This window comes from Schistocerca serialis, chromosome 6 (assembly GCF_023864345.2).
Source record: "Schistocerca serialis cubense isolate TAMUIC-IGC-003099 chromosome 6, iqSchSeri2.2, whole genome shotgun sequence".
NCBI classification, from domain to species: Eukaryota; Metazoa; Arthropoda; class Insecta; order Orthoptera; family Acrididae; genus Schistocerca; species Schistocerca serialis.
Genome location: NC_064643.1, coordinates 645,031,581 through 645,050,973, shown reverse-complemented (window position 1 = coordinate 645,050,973; position 19,393 = coordinate 645,031,581). Strand labels below are relative to the sequence as shown.

Here is a 19,393-nt window from a genome sequence, read left to right as displayed (position 1 = left end):
TATAATGCACCTTGGGAAGCAGTAATGTGTTATGAGCACTCCAAAGGATTGCCTTATCAGTGACAAGGTTTACAATTTCGCTACCCTGCAGGATTTGGTGCTCTGGATCTGTCTTAACACTCATCCATTATTGAACGCCGTCTTCATTACATTTATCGAGTTCTTTTAGGATAATGGGTGTTTCAGTCATGCCATTTTGTTTGTAATTTTCAATTACATATCGAGAACTTTCTGCCACACCCAAAATTGTATACCAGGCTCTTTCAACATTTGTTCCTGCACACTATTCCATGCTGCTGCAATTATGTAGGACATCTGTCAAATCAATATTTTCATGATTTATGAACAGGTTTTCTTCTCCCTCCTCTTCAATTCATAATGCTAACTTAAATAACAGTTCTATTCTGAAGTACCATTTGAAACTCTCAGTAACATCTTTATCCACAGGCTGTAATAAAGATGTTACTTAAGATGGAAGAAACATGACTTTAATGAGCTCATCCTTTTCATTTAAAATATCACCATGGACGAGTTGGAGCATTGTGAAGGAACAGCAATATTTTCTCCCTTTTGCCAAACTGATAAGCTTTTACAGAGTGTACAGAAAACATCCATAAACCATACTATGAAAATTTTACTATTCATCCATGCGCTTTTTTGTGACATGTAAACAACAGGCATCACAGATATACTAATGTGTTTGAAACAACAGTTTTTCCACTTTTAACAATGACCACCATAGGCAGTCAGTGGCCACCAGTAGCATTAGCAAAAGCTAAAGCAGTACTACAATCCTTGCTTATTTCAGGACAATGTGCTGCTAATTCATTATGCAAAGATACTTTTTCTTGGCGAAGCTTTCCAAATGAGCTCAGTTTTACCACTATTGTAAACATTTTCAAGAGCAAACTCTTCTGCCCCCAAACTCCCATTAGCTTGATTTGGAAAGAATCAGCAAAGAATTTTTCTCCTTGTATTCGAAGCTCATGGATGCTGTGTCTTCATTAAGCATTTTATCCAACCCATGTTTGCTATATAATTCATAGGTCCTCCAAGGTTTTCATTAAATCGAATTGCCTTTTCACACAGAATGTGACCAGAGGGAAGTTCTCCTTGTGATCTTTGTGCAAGAATTTGTAGACAGCTTCATCTAATTCCATGTTTGCAGTGACTGTAGTTTTAAGACATTTTGATCCATCAGTAGAATCATATAACATTTGTGATGCTCATCTTTTTTTTTTACACCCTTAATTGTCAACTTACCAAACTTTTACTCATTAGGTAACTATGCTGCTAATTCAACTTTCTCTAATCTTTTATTAATCTCTCATTTATTTCTCCTAGAAAGGACAATACATTTACATTTAGACATTTTAATCTCAAGTTTATATCATGCAGAAAAGTTGAAACACATGATCATAGCAGGCAGTAAACCGTTACTATTGTCGGCAACTCAGCAATGGTGACAGGGTGTGGGCAGCCTGTAGCTGGGCGAAGGCAGCACACAAAAGTGAGTGACAGTTCTGTTGAGCAGTCACTCAGCTGACTGACATTCGGATAAATAATCAATACTCTACTGTATCAAAGAACAACTTGTCAATATGTTTACAAGAGCATTAACCATAAGAAGAATTGTTTATCTGATATTTTAAAAAGAAATGCATTCGCTAAAATAGCACGAATGCTGAAAGTTTTGCACACTTGCATTTAGTTTGAAAGGAAGCTAGCTCCATCAAACTATTCATGACGTAGAGGTAGAAATGTTATTTCAAAACTTTGACACTCCTCTCTCTGCAAGTCTTTAAACACCTCATCACTTTATGGCTAACCCTGCTATGTATTCTAATCTGTTCAACATTTAAATTCCATAATGAGTTGTCCTCTGAAAATCTCAAATTATCTCACTGGTTGGAGGAGGAAGGAAACGAACGTTCATAATATGCAGTCAATGCCTACAACGAGAAAATTTGAACAGAGGAGATAACACACAAGCAGCAATTCACTTTTTGGAAATTTGACTACACAGGAATAAACAAAGATAACAAAAGAAAAACTGAGAAAACAATATTTAAAACTAATCAGTAACAATACACAATGGTCTGTTAAAGTACTTTGTCAAATACTCTTAAGCAGAAAAAAAACTACAAAGCCATTACACATCACACAATACCTGTGTTCAGCAATGGAGGCCAGAACTGAGTTTCATATTATGACTCACTAGAAACCATTTGTGTGAAGATCAAGGAACACCATACATTATGCACCGACCAAATGAGGCAATGCAGCTGGTGAAATACTGACCTAATATGCAGTAGGACGGAGATGCACTGGCTACACATCCTGATTTGGGTTTCCCTAAACTACTAAGGCAAATGCCGAGATGATTCCTTATCCAACACCACAGCCAACCACCTGCCCCATTCTTAAAAGACCAACTGTCTTATTGTACACACACACACACACACACACACACACACACACACACACACACACACACACACACTAACCTGTAGTGTTGCACAAAGCAGACTTTGCACATCATTATATTGTGCTCTGTCACTATGGTTCTGTATGTGCGTTTCCATCTGCAAAACCTGTTGCAGTCTCTCAAGAATAACCATTGTTGTCTTTTGCACTGTAATGTAACAATCCCTTGGAGAATTTTTAACCATTTCCATTAATGCTTCATAAGCTGCTGAGCGAAGATTTGCCTGTAAGAAGATAAAAATGTAACAAAACAAATTGTCGTCAATGTTTGAATTATCACATTGTCAAACCATTTTGTAAAAACTAACTTGTGCACCATCAGCTCTGTCAGTAGTTTCCAACAGCCTCTGAACAATAAACTCAAAATAATGCGACAAACAATATGTTTCTGGTTGTGACTGTTCCTCTTTCCCTACTGCTTGTTCATAACTTGCTTCTGCTAATCCTGTAAATGCCCAACAGACATTTGCAGCAACACGTGGTTCTGCTTTAAGTCCATTCACAAGTGCCTCCAACAAAGGTTTCAAATATGTTTCATTGATTGCAGCCTCTGGTATTATTTCACACACCCTCCCAAAAGTCCATGCTGCAGTATCTCTCACAACAACACTGCTATCGTACATAAGTTCTATTAATGTGGGCATTGCCTGCTCTACAAGTGGCTTCAGGGTTTTTGGTTCCAAGCCACCTAAAATAGAACCTGCAATGGAAATCAGAATTGACATTCTTGGTTTAAAAGTGTTTACAGTTTGTCACAATTACAATCAATAGGCACAAACACCCACCAAAAGCCATTAGCGCTGCATCCCTGTACCTCCAATCAGTACTTTTTATATTGTCTTTGACAAATGGGAGGACAAACGGAACTATGTCATCTTCACAACATGTAGCAAGAAGCATGAGGCACACCCCAGCTGCCTTACTCGGGTTCCAATCATCTTCATCATCAAATTCTTCCTGCAATTTGTAATTCAAATGTTAACAAAAATTTACGGAAACTGACAACCAGGAATGCATATGCACAACTTACTTGTTTCGTCAACTTCTGCATCAACACAGGTACAAGAAATTGAAGAGCACCCTTGGCATAAAACCTTGATGTTCTCTGAGGTGGTCTACCAATTTCAGCAGCCTCACTATCTTCAATTGCTAAATCTACTTCCTCATCACTTACATTTGACCAGAATTCAATTCCCTGCAGAGCAACTTCATCAATGTCTGAGCGCATAGCCTCCAATGTAATCTGAAAAATAATTTTTACATGGCAAGTTAGTGTTTTCTTAATTCATCAATATTAAACAATAAAATATAAAACCACAGAACTGACCAGGTGTGACCACTCTGTACAAAACAAATAACACAGATACTAACAGTGGTTGCTACTTAGTTACCAAACTACTATTTTAGAGCGGGGAAGAATTTCAAGTTATCCCCAGCGAGAGAGAGAGAGAGAGAGAGAGAGAGAGAGAGAGAGAGAGAGAGAGAGAGAGAGAACAAACCCTGTGCAGTGAGGGGAGCAACAGAGTGACTGATGGCTCCCAGGAGTGAGGGAAGGGTAAGGTCATATTTTTATCAAGCACTGGAAAGGAGGGGCCAGACATGAATACACAACTGAGAAAATTGGTGAAAGATGGGCCCAATGAAAATTAAAATTAAAGAATAAAATGAAGTTTGGAAGGATACTAAATATGCTGCAAGAACAACTGTTGTCTGTGAAACTGAGATTTAATTTCAGGGACCTGTATCACAACTGTTCTTCAGAAGCTATATAGTTTAATTTTTTATGCATGCTGCTACTGACTGGAAAAACACAGTTCAAAATTTTTACTTTTCATACATGGTGTGCGTGCTCAAATGAGACATTAACCCTTTGACCAGTAAAGAGTGCTCTCCACATTCCGTACTGAGAGAGGTTTTGTTGTTACTATACTGCTCGTCAAATGATGCTACCTTTGCTGAGAGCGAGCATTCTGGCCACTATGAAGAACTTATTTAATTTTAGGAAAACTATTCAGCAAAAAGAATTTCATTTTTGCGCACATTTGATATCTTTGCTCGAGAAAGAACTGAATTTCTTTTCGTTATTTGTCACAGTTACTGTTCCGCAAATCAAATGAAGTGCTGCATGAAATTTTCAAGAGTCTTGAGTGGTAAAAAGACATTGGATAATCTTTGTATATGGCTTATTTTGGCTCATACTTTGCTGGGTATGAAATTTAGAAGTTTTTATTTATACTTGAGAGCAGAAGGGTATTTCATTCTCGGGTTACTAGTTTTTATATCTGGCCGACAAACGCACACAGCATGCAGAATTCTGCCTGTGTACATCATAGCAATCATCGTAATACAACACAACAAAGAGAGGGTTTTTGCAAATGTCAGCGCACAGAGAGGTGTGTCTGTTGTATGGTACATGTCAAAACAGGATACATAAACACGTCATTAACACTTAAGGGAAACCCAGAGAAAGCATTCAAAACACACCCTCAGTACCTGGAAAGCGGCAGGTCATAATGAGTTAACTTGTCCGCAGCAGTCAAAGGGCTGAGGGGTAAGCAGAAACCTTGAAAGCCACTTTTATGTCAACAAAAATACAAGTATAGTTATGTGTAAATTAATTTCAAGCAATTTACTGCAATAAAAAACAGGAAAACCCAGAAAGAAAGAATTTTTAACACACTACAGACTGGAATAATTCTTTTCCGGTTCAGATAAATTGCCAATACCGTCTTGTTCACATTCTGAGTAAATATATTACCTTCCTTATAATGTTGATGGTGCTTTTATGATCTCAAGTACGTGTTGTTCTGGTATCCAGTAAGTATCTTCAGTAGATGGTCAGTGGAAGGAATGGGCAGAATGATGGGGACATAATTGACCAAGGTACTTTTACACTTCCCACTAACCTAGCTTTGTCATATATAATAAGCACCATACAGCACGGGTTGTAAATTTGTGGTTGAAACAGCTGAAATTTCTTCATCTGTGTTAAATGTTTTGATTGCACATGCAGCGACATCATTGGAAACTCTGCTTACTCTCATCTTTCTTAAACCACTGGGCTTGTACTAGAGATTTTCTTTTGTCCCAGCAATTGTGTGGCATTCAGCAAACCATCTTTCCTATTCAAATTGAATTTGTTCAGTTTCTCTCTGTGTAAAAAGATACCTGAAATGCTGTCATTGCAGACCTTTAACAGATCCAGATATTTGCTTATCTAAATGCCTCTACAAACTAGGATGAGCTGCCAATGCTTTAGCTGTTCCTCCAATTCCATCCACAAGGAGATTTTCCATGGCTGGTTCCAAATAAATTCCACTGAGGAAAGATCCCGAGTTCTTTTTGTGCAGACAAACTGGTAAATTACTTGGGTTGAGTAGCAGACTAATCATGAAAGTAGTAAATGAGCTTCATTTCTCCTATCGTTACCCTCAAATATTTAATCAGTCCCATTACGAATGCACGACCTACACTGGTATCATGACGGAGGCAGTCACTAACAATACAGTCACTGATGTTCTGTTCCACCAAAGTAAATCACAAAGGGTGTGGCTTGGTTATTATACCAAGGAAACCCTTTAACCGCATCTTTAATGACAAATGAATAGTTCTCAGTAAAATCCAACAATATGATTTGCAAGATTTTCTTCCCGGTGCCCCAAATATGAACTTTGGTGTCTTGAAACAAAATGGTGGCCTGTCCGATGGTTAATTTTTAGAACCCCCCCCCCCCTATAAACTGTTCTACAGTTTTGGAGATTAAGAAGCCACTTCACCTGTATTAAACTTTTTGTACAACTGAAGTGGCTTCTTAATTCCAAGAAAGTACAAGTTTTTCTTCTGCAGTTGCACGACACTTCTCTACGTAGTTATGAAGAAAGTCACAATCGCAAAATATCATATACCTAAATGACCAATTTTGGCAGAGACAGTAGGACTTCTTCATGCTGACTGCGCTGTAACAATCATAAAAATGATTGGTAATTAGGGAAGTCAGTCTTTGATAAAATATACAAAGACCAAAGTAAAACGGCATGTTTTACCCATTTGCTGGAGCTGGTAACATGCTGAGCAACTGTGTGTTGTCAAGACGATAACTGCTGCTAATGACTGAACTGCCAGTGTTACACAGTGCTTTATAGCAGGCCTATTGCTGCATTACGTCGGCTGCAGCCGATGCGATCTTACGGTATGTAAGAACATTTATGAAATGCAAATCAAATATAAAACTAACAGTACAGATATATGGGGTCAATTCTGGTGTCTGATTACACACATCTGCTTTCAGCAGTGAGATCACACACCTAAGGCAGAGAAGCTACATACGAAGTAATCTCTGAAAATGAGTGATCATATCCGTACGCAAACGAATGTAGCATACGAGAGTTACACAGTTCACGTGATTAATTACTTAGCCACAAATTGTACCGACAAGAATTAAAGGTAACAAAAATAAATAAGAATACCAAAGAGGAGTATAAATGTCTGAAAAAAAAAAAAAAAAAGAAAAAACTTCATTTATGTGAGTACGAAAATCACAGAGAACCTTTAGATCCAGTACAGTATAGCGCATAGTGAAGTCATAATATTATGAATCATCACTGTTAACTTTTAACACTAATTGTTAAATCTATAGAAGTAACGAAATTTGACAAAAAGTAGGGCCTAACAAACACTGAAATCAGTAATTGGAACAGACCTATACAGGTTAATTCTAGTTACCGATTAAAACTATTCCACGGTTTGTTATTTAGATTGTTTTCAAGTGTGTACACTAAAGTGTTACAGGAATTCTGCATACGGTATTACTATTTTCATTACTACGAAAATGAGAAAAATTTGGAAGCTGTACCTATAACATTTATTAGTTTTCATAGTAGTTCTGAGATCAATAAGAAATCTAGAAATCCTACAAAAATGTAGTCCACAGATTTACTGCAAAATATGTCCAAAATTATGAACCATCGAAAAGCTGGAATCGGTAACAAGAACTAACCTCCTACACAGGCCAATTCTAATTATCGATTCCAGCCAGTGTATGATTCATTAATTAGATCGTTTTTTTTCAGCAGGTGCGTGCATTAAAATGTAGACTAATATGAGTTCTGCAGTTGTAATTGCCCTCTGAACTACTGTAAAAAAAAGTTACTAATATTGGAATCGGTAACTAGAATTGACCTATATAGGAGGTCAGTTCTAATTACATAGTCCAGTTTTTGTTATAGATCGCAGTAGTTTTAGAGAGCAATTACAAATGTAGAAATGGTATTACATTTCAGTGCATATAACTGCAAAAATAATTTACAAATGAATCATGAAGCAGCTGGAATCTGTAACTGGAATTTACCTACAGAGGTTAATTCTAGCTATTGATTCCAATATTCTTTATTTCTTTTAGATATTTGTTAGTGATTTACTGGCTTTTCTTTTAGAATTTAGTGTGTCAGCTTCTCCACATTTTATGCTACTCTTTCATATTTGTTGCGATTCCTTTAATTTTCCTGTTTCTCTGATACATTCTAGTTCTTCCCCACTTAAAACCCCACCTTTCCTGCACTTCTCCCGTTAGATTCAATAATTAATATAATATTAACACTATATTATAACAGTATGACTTCACCACGTGCTTAACTGTAATGCAATTTAAAGGCTCACTCTGCTTTTCTAGTTGCATAAATTATGAGAATACTTCTTACCAGAAACGAAAATTTGTTTTTAATTCTTGTTCTTAATGGTTTTCGTTATCTTCAGTTCGTTTCAATGTAATTCATGACTAAGTAAATAACTGCATGAATGTGCTTCTAATTTATGGTATGCTACATTTGTTTGTTTACGAATATGACCCGTACCTTTCATAGATTGATTACACGTAGCATCTTTGCCTTAGGTATGAGGTCATTAGATTAGATTAGATTAGATTAATACTAGTTCCATGGATCATGAATACGATATTTCGTAATGATGTGGAACGAGTCGAATTTTCCAATACATGACATAATTAGGCTAATTTAACAAAATACTTAAGTTAATATAACAACTTTATTTTTTGTGTTTTTTGTTTTTCTTTATTTTTTATTTTTATTTTTTTTTTATATTTTTTTTCCTTAATTTATATCTAAAAGTTCCTCTATGGAGTAGAAGGAGTTGTCATTCAGAAATTCTTTTAATTTCTTCTTAAATACTTGTTGGTTATCTGTCAGACTTTTGATACTATTTGGTAAGTGACCAAAGACTTTAGTGCCAGTATAATTCACCCCTTTCTGTGCCAAAGTTAGATTTAATCTTGAATAGTGAAGATCGTCCTTTCTCCTGGTATTGTAGTTATGCACACTGCTATTACTTTTGAATTGGGTTTGGTTGTTAATAACAAATTTCATAAGAGAGTATATATACTGAGAAGCTACTGTGAATATCCCTAGATCCTTAAATAAATGTCTGCAGGATGATCTTGGGTGGACTCCAGCTATTATTCTGATTACACGCTTCTGTGCAATAAATACTTTATTCCTCAGTGATGAATTACCCCAAAATATGATGCCATATGAAAGCAATGAGTGAAAATAGGCGTAGTAAGCTAATTTACTAAGATGTTTATCACCAAAATTTGCAATGACCCTTATTGCATAAGTAGCTGAACTCAAAACGTTTCAGCAGATCACCAATGTGTTTCTTCCAATTTAATCTCTCATCAATGGACATACCTAAAAATTTGGAATATTCTACCTTAGCTATATGCTTCTGATTAAGGTCTATATTTATTAATGGCGTCATACCATTCACTGTACGGAACTGTATGTACTGTGTCTTATCAAAATTCAGTGAGAGTCCGTTTACAAGGAACCACTTAGTAATTTTCTGAAAGACAGTATTGACAATTTCATCAGTTAATTCTTGTTTCTCAGGTGTGATTACTATACTTGTATCATCAGCAAAGAGAACTAACTTTGCCTCTTCATGAATATGGAATGGCAAGTCATTAATATATAATAAGAACAACAAAGGACTCAAGACTGATCCTTGTGGAACCCCATTCTTGATAGTTCCCCAGTTTGAGGAATGTGCTGATCTTTGCATGTTACGAGAACTACTTATTTCAACTTTCTGCACTCTTCCAGTTAGGTACGAATTAAACCATTTGTGCACTGTCCCACTCATGCCACAATACTTGAGCTTGTCTAGCAGAATTTCATGATTTACACAATCAAAAGCCTTTGAGAGATCACAAAAAATCCCAATGGGTGGTGTTCGGTTATTCAGATCATTCAAAATTTGATTGGTGAAAGCATATATGGCATTTTCTGTTGAAAAACCTTTCTGGAAACCAAACTGACATTTTGTTAGTACTTCATTTTTACAGATATGTGAAGCTACTCTTGAATACATTACTTTCTCAAAAATTTTGGATAAAGCTGTTAGAAGGGAGATTGGACGGTAATTGTTGACATCAGATCTATCCCCCTTTTTATGCAAAGGTATAACAATAGCATATTTCAGTCTATCAGGGAAAATGCCCTGTTCCAGAGAGCTATTACACAGGTGGCTGAGAATCTTACTTATCTGTTGAGAACAAGCTTTTAGTATTTTGCTGGAAATGCCATCAATTCCATGTGAGCTTTTGCTTTTAAGTAAGTTTATTATTTTCCTAATTTCAGAGGGAGAAGTGGGTGAGATTTCAATTGTATCACATTGCATAGGTATGGCCTCTTCCATTAACAGCCTAGCATCTTCTAATGAACACCTGGATCCTACTATATCCACAACATTTAGAAAATGATTATTAAAAATATTTTCAACTTCTGACTTTTTGTTCGTAAAGTTTTCATTCAATTTGATGGTAATACTGTCTTCCTCTGCTCTTGGTTGACCTGCGTCTCTTTTAATAATATTCCAAATTGTTTTAATTTTATTATCAGAGTTGCTGATTTCAGACATGATACACATACTCCTGGATTTTTTAATAACTTTTCTTAATATAACACAGTAGTTTTTATAATTTTTGATAGTTTCTGGGTCACTACTCTTTCTTGCCGTCAGATACATTTCCCTTTTCCGATTACAAGATATTTTTATACCCTTAGTAAGCCATGGTTTGTTACGAGGTTTCTTACGAGTATATTTAACTATTTTCTTGGGGAAGCAGTTTTCAAATGCATTTACAAAAATGTCATGAAATAAATTATATTTTAAATTGGCATCAGGTTCACGGTACACCTCATCCCAGTCTAACTGCTGTAGGCTTTCCCTGAAATTTGCAATTGTTAAATCGTTGACTGAACGTACTACTTTGGAGGACTGTTTAGTATTGCTGAATGGAGCTATGTCATATATTGTAACTAGCTGTGCACCATGATCAGAAATACCATTCTCAACAGGCTGAGCATTTATCTGGTTAAACTTATCTTGGTCTATAAAGAAGATATCTATCAGTGAGCTGCTATCCTTTACCACCCGAGTAGGAAAATCAATAACGGGTGTCAAATTGAAAGAACCGAGTAATACTTCAAGGTCATTTTTCCTATTACCCTCTTTCAGAGAATCTACATTGAAGTCCCCACAAATAATAATTTGCTTCCCCCTGTCTGACAGATAGCACAACAAGGAGTCCAAATTTTTCAGAAATAGATGAAAATTTCCTGATGGGGACCTATATACAGTTACAATTATAAATGTGCCTTTATTTAATTTAAGCTCACAGGCACATGCTTCTACATGTTTCTCTACACAAAACTTTTTTGTTTCTATACTTTTTGCACAATGATAACTTTTGACATATATGGCAACTCCTCCTTTCTCCATATTTTCTCTCATTACATGTGCAGAGAGCTTATAACCACTTACATTTACCTTATCCATATCAGTAACAATGTGATGCTCAGACAGGCATAGTATATCTATTTCATTCTCAGCTTCTAAATCTTCTAAACAAACCAGAAGCTCATCTACTTTATTCTTTAAACTCCCAATATTTTGATGAAATATACTTACATTATTTTTAATTATACTTTTATGAGAACCTTTCCTTATTCTAACATTTGCAGTACTCTCCTGTCTGAGTTTCTCATTGTGCTTAGGCCTAGTTCCTATACCAGTGGTCACATGGTGTTCAGAGAGGCAGATTATGTCAACTGGGTTGGGTGACTTTAATTCATCAATGCAATTACCTAGGACTGAGATACAACTTGGTGGAGATAAAATTTCTGGTGATTGGTGAAAATTTATAATTGATAGCTGTGATTGGTGATCCAATGTGCTAGAATTGTGCTGTTTAATTTCTTTCCTAAACTGAAGATTTGTTTCAATCCTGACCTCTCGTAGAACTTGGCATCTTTCTGTCTTACCTATCCTAAAAAAGGTGCTGCTCCAACACCTGTAAGCACTGGTATTTTACCATTCATGGCAGTGCCTCCCCCCTTTAAATTTCCTGCTATTACCCCAGCCAGTTTCCCCTTCCCTTTCCTGTTGAGATGTAGGCCGTGCCTGGTATAGTCCCACCTACTGAGATGATCAACAGGAACCACACCAATATGAGCCCCCGCACCCGACCCAAGCAGCCGTTCCAACTCCAAATTAACTCTCCCAACAGAAGAGTTCAAATGAGGCCGGTCATGGCGTCTCAGGACAGATACAAACTCAACATTGGTGGGTCTCGATGCTGACGCAATCTTTACCAGGTCACACTCTATACTGTACCCAGGATCTCTGTCGATGCTGTTCCCTGGCCCTCCCACAATAACCACGGTGTCTTCCCTGGTAAATCCTTTACAGAGTGAACCTAAATCCTCTGTCACCTGATCCAGACTAGCACTTGGTTTGAAAAAATTTGTGACCTGGTATTCTGATCCTAATTCCTCCTGCAGAAGCTGGCCTACACCTCTGGCATGAGAACTGCCTAACAACAAAACTTTCTTCCTTTTCGATGACTCTCCTACATTCTTTTTCAATTTCCTATTGAAAGTTTGTTGTGTCCTGTCTACACCTACCTCTGCTTGAGGCTCATTAGTTTCTAACTGAAGCAACAGGTCAAACTTATTTTTGACATTCACCACAAAACTGTCAGACTTAGTTCTAGGCCTGTTCCTTCTGCTACCTGTTGCCACTTCCCACCTCTCTTTGCCCTTCTCCCTCCTTAACCTGTCCAGATCTTCCCTAGCCTGATCTAGCTCAGCCTGAAGGGCAGCAATTTTCCCCTCCTGTTCCACTATCTTCCTATCTCTGCTGCAAATCCTACATAACCACTGATGAGCCTGATCCACAATTAAACGAGATACTTTAACTTTGATTCTCCAAAAACGTTACGTGAATTAGGCCTATAAACAAATGTATATAGGCAAGTTTCTCAAGCCGATTACTGGAATCTGACACTAGAATTTATCTGATATATGTATGTCATTATACAAGGGCTATTGCTTACATAAATAGTGCAGATCATTAACATAGTTGCTTAGTTGTAAACTTTAAACAGAAGTGTACCAATACAAAAGGTTACGCGAACGTTGAATGGTGGTGCACATTCGTACTTCAAGGTGGCACCATTTCCATGGAAATGGTGATGTGCTGGCCATTACTTGTCAAAGACCATGCTGTAGCACACTGTTGCCTAGGCAACGTTGTATAGTGCCTACTGGCATCGAAAGATATATATGCAGGCTGCGCTGTTCCTGTGGAGATGATGTCAAAGACCACGCTGTACAGCATTGTTGCCTAGGCGACACTGTATGGCCTTCGACAAGCAACAGCCAACATCACCATTTCCATGGAAATGGTGTCATCTTGAAGTACCAACAAGCATCACCATCTGGTGTTCAACGTTCACTCAACTTTTCATATTGATGCACTTGTATGTAAACTTAAGCATTTTTATTGATGACTTGCACTATTGAAACAACAGTACTTGTATAATGATATACATTTGACTGAATTGTTAGTTCGTTTGCACATCATAAATATTTTTTGTTACAGTAAGAGTCGAGGGGCATGAAAGGGAAGCAGTGGTTGGGAAAGGAGTGAGACAGGGTTGTAGCCTCTCCCCGATGTTATTCAATCTGTATATTGAGCAAGCAGTAAAGGAAACAAAAGAAAAATTCGGAGTAGGTATTAAAATTCATGGACAAGAAGTAAAAACTTTTGAGGTTCGCCGATGACATTGTAGTTCTGTCAGAGACAGCAAAGGATTTTGAAGAGCAGTTGAACGGAATGGACAGTGTCTTGAAAGGAGGATATAAGATGAACAACAACAAAAGCAAAACGAGGATAATGGAATGTAGTCAAATTAAATCGGGTGATGCTGAGGGGATTAGATTAGGAAATGAGACACTTAAAGTAGTAAAGGAGTTTTGCTATTTAGGGAGTAAAATAACTGATGATGGTCGAAGTAGAGAGGATATAAAATGTAGACTGGCAATGGCAAGGAAAGCGTTTCTGAAGAAGAGAAATTTGTTAACATCGAGTATAGATTTAAGTGTCAGGAAGTCGTTTCTGAAAGTATTTGTATGGAGTGTAGCCATGTATGGAAGTGAAACATGGACGATAACTAGTTTGGACAAGAAGAGAATAGAAGCTTTCAAAATGTGGTGCTACAGAAGAATGCTGAAGATTGGATGGGTAGATCACGTAACTAATGAGGAGGTATTGAATAGGATTGGGGAGAAGAGAAGTTTGTGGCACAACTTGACTAGAAGAAGGGATCGGTTGGTAGGACATGTTTTGAGGCATCAAGGGATCACAAATTTAGCATTGGAGGGCACCATGGAGGGTAAAAATCGTAGAGGGAGACCAAGAGATGAATACACTAAGCAGATTCAGAAGGATGTAGGTTGCAGTAGGTACTGGGAGATGATGAAGCTTGCACAGGATAGAGCAGCATGGAGAGCTGCATCAAACCAGTCTCAGGACTGAAGACCACAACAACAACAAGATCCCACTGGCTGCAGCTGACGTAATGCAGCAAATTGGTGCGCTATAAAGCACTATTTAACATATGGCAGTACAGCCACTAGCCACAGTTATCTTGACAACACACAGCTGCTCAGCAAATGCATAAAACATCATGCCTTTTTAGTTCAATCTTCGTAAATTTTATGCAAGACTGGCTTCCCTAATCACCGTGCACTTCTATAATATTTACAGCACAATCAATCTGAAGATGGCCTACCGCATGTGTCAAAACCGGTCATTTAAATAAATTATTTTTTGCAATTGTGACTTTGTTCATAAGTAATTATCACGAGTAAGGTCGCTGACATTCCTAGCCATTTTGGGTAAAATCACTTCTCTAAGTGTACCCTATCAGTATGTACTCACTGTTTGTATTCTATCATTTTGTCTGGAAAATATTCTCTGAAAAACATTACCCAGATGAGCCTCCAGCTCATGTTTCCAGCACACTGTCCTCAACATTGTAGCATGCAGTCTTCATTCCACACATCTCTCCATTTTGTTGGTAGTTCCTTGTATTCACCAATTTTCATCCGTAATAGGTGTCTCTGCCAACTTTAGTTTGACATTTTGATGTGTTACACATACACGAACTGTGTACCAAAAGCACCAATTGTAATTCACCACTGTGGCCCCATTTCACAAAGTTCTGGGAACCTCAAATCACTGTCATATTCCTTATAATAAGCTATGAGTATTTCTTTTAAGTTACGATGTGGGAGGCATTTCTGCTTACAGACTTTTTCAAACATCCACTCTTACACCCATTTTTGTTTCATTACAGCCATGAAACTTCACCTTGAAGAACCTGATTACTTTATGTGTGATCTTATCATTGAGTCTTTTTCCCTTCTGTTTTGCAGGTACTGCCAAAATGCCAGACTCCATCTTTAGTTTCCTTGCCTGCTTCACCAGTCTCACAGAAACACGAAGTTCTTTTGCTGCTCTTTTTATATTCCAGCTGCTAAAAGCCAGAGTCAAAATTTGAACTTCGTTGGAGTGATATGAATAATACACTTTAACATCCTTACATTTCTGGCACTGCTTCAATGTGTATTTCCCGCATTAGTAGAACTCTCACAAGCAGCTGCTTGCATAGTCTTCATGATGGAATCTTGTGCTTTAACTTTCTGCCATACGTAACCCATTGAATCCTTACTGCTAATTTGTTCGAGCTCTGAAAGTGACACTCCCACAAGTTGCTAAGGAAGTCTTCATTGTGCAACAAGTGTCAAGTGCATCCATCTAATCATCAAACAGTGACTCCTGTTCACCCTAAGCCTTTAATTTCTTATGAGCAAATTCTTGTCTACATCTGGGACAAAGCATCTGGTTAAACTTGAGAACTTTATTGGTCAACAGTTTCAGTTTTTCAACATGAGAAATGAAAACTGGATGTAAATCCTCTTGTTTTCCCGAACGGATTACCGAAGGTATTTTGGAGAAACTGAAATTTCATCATCCACAGGGCATAATGATACGAACGAGTATGGGTGTCTTCAGTAAATGCAAGTCCAGATCTAAGTTTTTAAAAGATCACTGTCCAAATACGACATTTCTTTCAGTGGCTTAAGCTACCTTACCACAATAAAATGGCGAAGGATTGTGAAATCAGTCTCATCTTGACTGCAAGAAAAGATGGCAGCTGGCAGTTCTTGATTTATATCCCAAAAAAACCAGATTGGTTCACCCATTAAGTTTTCTAAATTCAAGCTAATCATAAGATAGGAACTGACAGTTACATAAATACACACATCCCTTCAAGAAATGGTTTATCAAGTTTTAACAATGTTTTCAATAATGTCTCAAATAATGTTTGTTGGGGGAATAAAGCCAATAATGAATTTACAAAACCTTTTTGGATCATTTCATCCATAAGCAGGCAGTGGTATAAAATTTAACTATACAGCTTCTGAAGCTTAAAAGATACTCTTTCCAGACACAGCAAGATTTAAACAATGGTCAAGCAATGTCTTGCCAACATATTCAATGTTTTCGATGTCTTACACAACGTCGTATGAAATTTATTGAAGGATGAAATCGCAAAAACTTTTGGGGGTAATTTCATCAGTAGGTAGGTGTTTTTTCATTGCAGCTTATAGTCTGGAAGTTTATTTGTACTTGAATATACTTAGTGTTCTTATTGACACAAAAGCAGTTTTCACCGATTTTACTTTGTTTGCTCATTATCATATTCAAACATATCCAATGAATACGAAAAGTAATAACTTTCAGCGATTCTTGTCAGCTATAAGCAGACACGGGACAAAATTTCTGCTTCTGAAGCTGAAGGAATTCTCTTTCAGGATATAGCAAGATAAAAAGATGAAAAGAATACACAGTTGAGATAAGGGTCCCAAAACCACCCAAAATGTTTTCATCAAACTTGATACAGAAGGTCAGTTTGGAGAGTAAAGGAAGGACAGAGGCTACTTTACAAAAAGTACAAGACAACAGCATAGGTGTTATGTCCTATTACCAATTCTCTAAAAAATCATAATTTATGGTTTATATCTAAAAAGAAAGATGATGAAACTTACCAAACAAAAGCGCTGGCAGGTCGATAGACACACAAACAAACACAAACATACACACAAAATTCTAGCTTTCGCAAAAGGATATATCCTTTTGTCTTTCCTTCTCCTTCCCTCTTTCCTGACGAGGCAACCATTGGTTGCGAAAGCTAGAATTTTGTGTGTATGTTTGTGTTTGTTTGTGTGTCTATCGACCTGCCAGCGCTTTTGTTTGGTAAGTTTCATCATCTTTCTTTTTAGATATATTTTTCCCACGTGGAATGTTTCCCTCTATTATATTCATATCATTAATTTATGGTTTGTTACAGATGGTGTCTCCAAGTCGTACAGCGAATTTTCTGCATTTCTGAAAAAGCACAGCTGTCACCTGATGTATTTAAAAACCTGATCAGTAATATTTTCTTATTCGACACAGTTTTTCCAAGTGCACAACAGCAAGGGCTTTTAAGTTAAGAGTACCTTTCATAAAAGTTATCCGAAGTTAGCTCTTTGGCATGCTTGTAGGAGGTACAAACTTTGTCTCTATAAGAGACTGTAGAAATGGAACCAAAGGAATATTGAGCTGAAACTGTACATATACATATAAAAGCAAGACACTGGAGAAACTTTCGATAAAATTTCATTTGATTCTGAAATTGAGTACAGACCCTGGTTCACTTTATGTGGAATGATTTTACTTCCATACCCAGAATTCACGAAACTTTTAATATTTCAACGAGTACTTTCAGTTGCCAATATACTGGAAAAATAAAACCCCGTATTATAAAAACATCAGTGATAACCAAATTTCCTCTCTCAAGTACAAAAATTCTGATAAATTATACAGGGGAGTAACTGGTAAGGTCACACTCTTTTTCAGTGTCTGGGTATTTCCAATTTCCCACCTAATACTGCAACAAGATGTTATGTGAGAAGAAAAATGGTTTGCAGCTGGATCGTAAAAGTTAGTCTTTTATTTAATCTTTTATTTTAAATTGGAGGGAGTACAAGGGTAATCCCAAAAGCAAGGTCTCCTATTTTTTATATAAGTACAGAACTCTGTTTGTGTGGCAGTTGGTCACACTGTTATGAAGAGTGCTTTACGCGCTGTGTTTCAACATGTGCACGCCGCGCTGAGGCGCTCGGTCTTGGCTTGGCAGCTGTTGAGAATGGAGCTCCTGTTGGATGTTACCGCCAAGTGCGAATTGCGCACAGTTATTCGGTTTTTGAACGCAAAGGGCACTGCGCCGATTGAAATTCATCGCCAATTGACAGAAGTGTATGGCGAGTCGTGCATGGATGTCAAAAATGTTCGTAATTGGTGTAGAGAGCTTGCAGCTGGTCGGTCCAAAATTCACAACAAACAAAGGAGCGGGAGACTTTCAGTTTCTGAGGAAACAGTGTTGAAGGCTGAGCACTAGGACCACAATTAATTAACGCTGACAGGTACTGTGAGACTCTGAAAAAACTCAAACGGGCAGTTCAGAGCCGGAGAAGAGGAATGTCGAGCAAGGGCGTACACATTCTCCATGACAACGCTCACCCGCACATCGATCGGCAAACCGTTGCTCTACTGCAAGAGTTTCAGTGGAACATAATCACCCACCCTATAACCCTGACTTGGCACTCAGTGACCATCACCTGTTCCCTAAGTTAAAAGAAAATTTGGCCAGAAAGCGATTCAGCTCCAATGACAATGTGAAATAAGAGGTTCGTAACTTTCTGAACAGCATGACAGCAAGCTGGTATGACATGGGCATACAAAAACTGCCACAGTATCTACAAAAACGTATCGACAGAAATGGCGATTCTGTCAATAAATAGCTAAATGTTTAAGCTGTAAACTGATGTAAACCATTGTAGAAATAAACAGGTCTATGTAATTATTAGAAAATAGGAGACCTTACTTTTGGGATTACCCTCGTATTTTGCCCAAGAGTATATTTTTCACATGTGAGATCATTCCAATATGTTGCAGATCAGTTGCAGTGGAGGTGCAGTCATAAAACTATTGTCAGAGGGTCAAATGCATGCAGAAAATGTTACACATTAGTTATTCAGAAGAGTATGAGGCATCTTGAGATTAAGAGCAAGGTGAAACAAGTTATTACACAGATTGTGTAGCTGAAAATACTAATTTTGAAGAACTGAGGCAAGCTGTGATATCTATGTTTGTGTGGTTGAATGGTCTGTCAGATACAAACCACTTCCAAAGAAACAAACACTTGTCTGCTGGCTACACTTTGTAGCAATCTGAATTCAAAACTGGTAAACTTCTTTCAATTTCTATCAATTCAGCTGCTCACATCAGCAACCCCACCGCAAGTCTTCCCGTAATGAGTGAATAAAATTATGTTTTGTTCTCCTTCCACTCCAAGTACCATGTCAGTTCTAACTGTAGTGTTGTCACGTATGGGTTGCATGGCTACAAATGCAGATGGCACGACTCTGCAATATGC

The 19,393-nt window shown here is 37.4% G+C and overlaps 1 protein-coding gene across 2 annotated transcripts in view; it reads right to left on the bottom strand.

Annotated features, from left to right (window-relative positions):
* The window catches only part of LOC126483739 (importin subunit beta-1), a 52,018-nt gene that overhangs the window by 25,607 nt on the left and 7,018 nt on the right, over window positions 1–19,393 (bottom strand). For both annotated transcript variants that reach the window (XM_050106867.1, XM_050106868.1), the window contains exons 7-10: window positions 3,518–3,730; window positions 3,273–3,444; window positions 2,796–3,187; window positions 2,508–2,711 (exon numbers count right to left, since the gene is read on the bottom strand). In XM_050106867.1, the coding sequence (XP_049962824.1) occupies window positions 2,508–2,711; window positions 2,796–3,187; window positions 3,273–3,444; window positions 3,518–3,730 (981 nt within the window). The remainder of the gene's footprint in view (window positions 1–2,507; window positions 2,712–2,795; window positions 3,188–3,272; window positions 3,445–3,517; window positions 3,731–19,393) is intronic.